The sequence below is a fragment of the Carassius auratus genome, chromosome 20, assembly GCF_003368295.1.
Source record: "Carassius auratus strain Wakin chromosome 20, ASM336829v1, whole genome shotgun sequence".
In the NCBI taxonomy this organism is placed as follows: Eukaryota; Metazoa; Chordata; class Actinopteri; order Cypriniformes; family Cyprinidae; genus Carassius; species Carassius auratus.
Genome location: NC_039262.1, coordinates 4,962,239 through 4,966,053, shown reverse-complemented (window position 1 = coordinate 4,966,053; position 3,815 = coordinate 4,962,239). Strand labels below are relative to the sequence as shown.

Here is a 3,815-nt window from a genome sequence, read left to right as displayed (position 1 = left end):
GATACAGACTGGATCTGGTGGCTACGATGACCTCGGAAATAAGAGAGAAACAGACTAAAATTAGCGTAGATGCCATTCTTCTAATGATGTAGCAAGTACATCGGGTGTTATGGGAAGTGTTCCCGGTTCCGGTTTACCTAATTAATGCAGCCTAAAAATCATTTTAACGGATTTTGATATTAGAAGCATATTAGTGTGTTATGTGTAAGCCAGGTTAAAGAAATGGGTCTTTAATCTAGATTTTAACTTCAAGAGTGTGTCTGCCTCCCAAACAATGTTAGGTAGGTTATTACAGAGTTTAGGCAGCAAATAGGAAAAGGATCTGCCGCCCGCAGTTGATTGTGATATTCTAGGTATTATCAAATTGCCTGAGTTTTAAGAACGCAGTGGATGTGGAAAATTATAATGTAACAAGAGCTCATTCAAATACTGAGGTGCTAAACCATTCAGGGCCTTATAAGTAATAAGCAATATTTTAAAATCTATACAGTGTTTGATGGGGAGCCAGTGCAGCGATGACAGGACCGATCTAATATGGTCATACTTCCTGGTTCTAGTAGAAACTCTTGCTGCTGCATTTTGGACTAGCTGTAGTTTGTATTCTAAGTGTGCAGAACAACCACCCAATAACCACCCAACTTTGAGTTCATAAATGCATGGATTAACATTTCTGCATTTGACATTGAGAGCATAGGCTGTGATTTAGATATATTTTTTAGATGGAAAAATGCAGTTTTACAAATGCTAGAAATGTGTCTTTCTAAGGAAAGATTGCTATCAAATAGCACACCTGGGTTCCTAACTGATGACGAAGAATTGACAGAGCAGCCATCAAGTCTTAGACAGTGTTCTAGGTTATTACAAGCAGAGTTTTTAGGTCCTATAATTAACACTTTTGTTTTAGAATTTAGCAGTAAGAAATTACTCTTCATCTGTTTTTTATATCGACTATGCATTCCATTAGCTTTTCAAATTGGTGTGTTTCACCAGGCCGCAAAGAAATATACTGTAGAGCTGAGTATCATCAGCATAACAGTGAAAGACATCTCAGCAATATTGTAAGGGCGGTTTATGTCAGTTTATGTTGATTTATAAGATAATTCTTAACTTTAAAGTAATATTGTGATGTTTGCATTACGAATATTATTCATGATAGTAATATAATTTCTCTGATATCAAAGAAAATGTAAGAAAAAGTGCCTCATACATACCACAAATGGGTTTATAGCCAACATAATGAATGATTGGATAGGAGTGGGAGGAAATCAAAAGGCCTTTATTGATCTTCGAGGAATAAAAAAAACACAGAATGTTTTATTTTATGTATGTCTGATTTGCTTGCCACAAATCATTAATGACACAGGTTTGATGCTCAAGAAGTATTAAATTCCTTATATTCTTTATGTGCAGGAAGAAAGGCAGTGGGAACTTTATATCATTAAAGCACACAACAATTATTAAACATTACAGAAATGGAAACACATTTTATAACAGTGAATATAGTGTATACATGTTCTAAATATGATATAAATGTATTATAGTTTATTATAATTCATATGAATTATTATGACTATATTGTGGTTCTAAACTTTATGAACAAGCTTGACATACAATGAATATGACATGGATTTTTCTCACAGTACCTACTGAAACATTAAATGTGGCATTTTTATGGAAGATAAAATGTTTGACATTTCGAATAAATTTTTGTTTTTTTAATTAAATGACACTTTTATAATAAGCCTGTTAGCACAATCTATATAGTTTTTCATATAAAAGTTTAGATTTTTCTCTGAACCAGCTGTGAAAGAAAGCATAAATCAAGGGGTTAAATAGTGCATTTAAATAAGCCACCCACATTAGCACCTCATATAACAGTGCTGGTATTGTATGGTTAACAATAGGATCTATGATGTTACACATAAAGTAAGGTGTCCAGCAAGACATAAAAACTCCAATGACAATAGCAAGTGTCTTAGTGGCTTTCATATCCTTTTTACTAACTGATGATGAGCATGTGGAGTAGTTATTAATAACACGAACATGTCTCAGTGCTATAACAAAAATCCTGCTGTAAATGCTCACAATTATAAACATAGGGAGGAAGTAAAACACAATTGAATATGTCACTCCGATTTCTCTTCCATGCAATGCTAAACACCCTCCCTTGCAAGCAAAATGCAGCTCCTCTGTTCTTTTTCTTTCAATTTTCAACTCTGAGAATATGATGCCAAAGCCGAAAAAGGCAGAGAAGCACCAGCTGACCAGGATCATGAATACACTTACACGTGTGGTCATTCTGCTGTGATATTGGAGTGGTTGACAGACTGCATAGTATCGTTCAATTGAAATGAACGTGAGGTGCAAAACAGATGCATTACACAGCATAAAATCAGTGCCAGAGTGAAACTTGCAGAAAAAGTCTCCAAAGTACCAGCATGTCTCCAAAGAATGTATCATCCTCGGAGGCATAACAAAACTACCCAGGAGCAGGTCGGATACAGCCATTGAGACAATCAGGTAGTTGGTGGGTGTGTGGAGCTGCTGGAAAGAGATGATGGTGCAGATGACCCACAGGTTACCAAACACTATCAGTATGATGGTTATAGTAAAGAGCAGGTAGAGAGGAGCACGTAAAACAGGAGAATAGACTGTCTTTATGCATGAGTTGTTCAGGGATGCGAAACAGAGGCCGAAAGACTTTGCTATCCATGGTTGACTCAGATTCATCGCACAGGCACTTTAATACCTAGAATAAGAAAAATGCCTTGATTAGCCCTTTCCCCATATATTTTAGTTGGAAAATCAAAATATTATAAAGATAATACTGAAGACCCACTGAGACACGTATTTACATATTTTCAGTACATATCTCATATTTAATATATTTAACATCTACAGCATCTTACTTTTATAATGAGGTTAGTATTTGTTAAGCGAGTGTCGTAGTTGGTTTGTTTTTTTAATCTTACCGCAGTAAGTCTTCCTGTGTCCTCAGAAGATGTTTGAGCATTTGTATTTTGTAGCCTTTTGAATACTTTCACACAGAGAGTGTATTTTCCTGAGCCAATAAAAAAAGGGCCTCTTGTTATCATGTGATTACAAGGAAATCTTGATTGGCTTTCATGTCCCAAGATGTTTAAAGGGTAAACCCTATGTGTATCTAGTAGTCATTTTGGCTGGTTTGGTTGTCATGTTAGACACAAATTGTAGATAATGTAAATACTGTATTTTTTCATTGCTGGCAATTGACAAGTTTTCTTCCAAGCAACACTGAGAGATATTTTGTATTATATTATAGTTGATGCTTTGCCAATGATTTCTGATTTGTGAAAGGCTCTTAAAAGCATATATATATATATATATATATATATATATATATATATATATATATATATATATATATATATATATAGGCCTTGAGTTGAGGGTATGTCAAATGGAGAATCATGAAGCTAATTATTATTGTTTAATGAAGAATAGCCACAAAGGACAGATTAAAAACTGAACTAATTTTGCTGGCATGTGGTGACATTTGTACTGCATTTCCCATAATTCTCTGCAGCGGCATGATGTTCTTCAAGTAGAATGTTGCAAATATATTTAGAAATAAGTTAGATTGCAGCAAAATCATAATTTTTCATCAGAATGTTGTTTAATTTTAAAAGATATGCAGGAATGGAAACAGGAATGGAGCTTCTGTATTGATTTCTTAATGTACAGCTATTTGCTCTAGTTGTCGATGGCAAAGTCAAGGCTGCTGTTCTTAATGACTCATGGATACATATATGGACAGATTGATTGGACTTTGTCCC

The 3,815-nt window shown here is 34.6% G+C and overlaps 1 protein-coding gene across 1 annotated transcript; it reads right to left on the bottom strand.

Moving 5' to 3' along the window:
* Positions 1-1,746: 1,746 nt before the first annotated feature.
* taar11 (trace amine-associated receptor 11) lies at positions 1,747-2,730 on the bottom strand. The gene has a single exon (XM_026195220.1). The coding sequence runs from the start codon at positions 2,728-2,730 to the stop codon at positions 1,747-1,749; it is 984 nt and encodes a 327-aa protein (XP_026051005.1).
* Between the last annotated feature and the right edge of the window lie 1,085 nt (positions 2,731-3,815).

What these genes read in the sequence shown, in the direction of transcription:
- taar11 (XM_026195220.1), bottom strand. Translation starts at nt 2,730, where the DNA reads ATGAATCTGAGTCAACCATGGATAGCAAAGTCTTTCGGCCTCTGTTTC.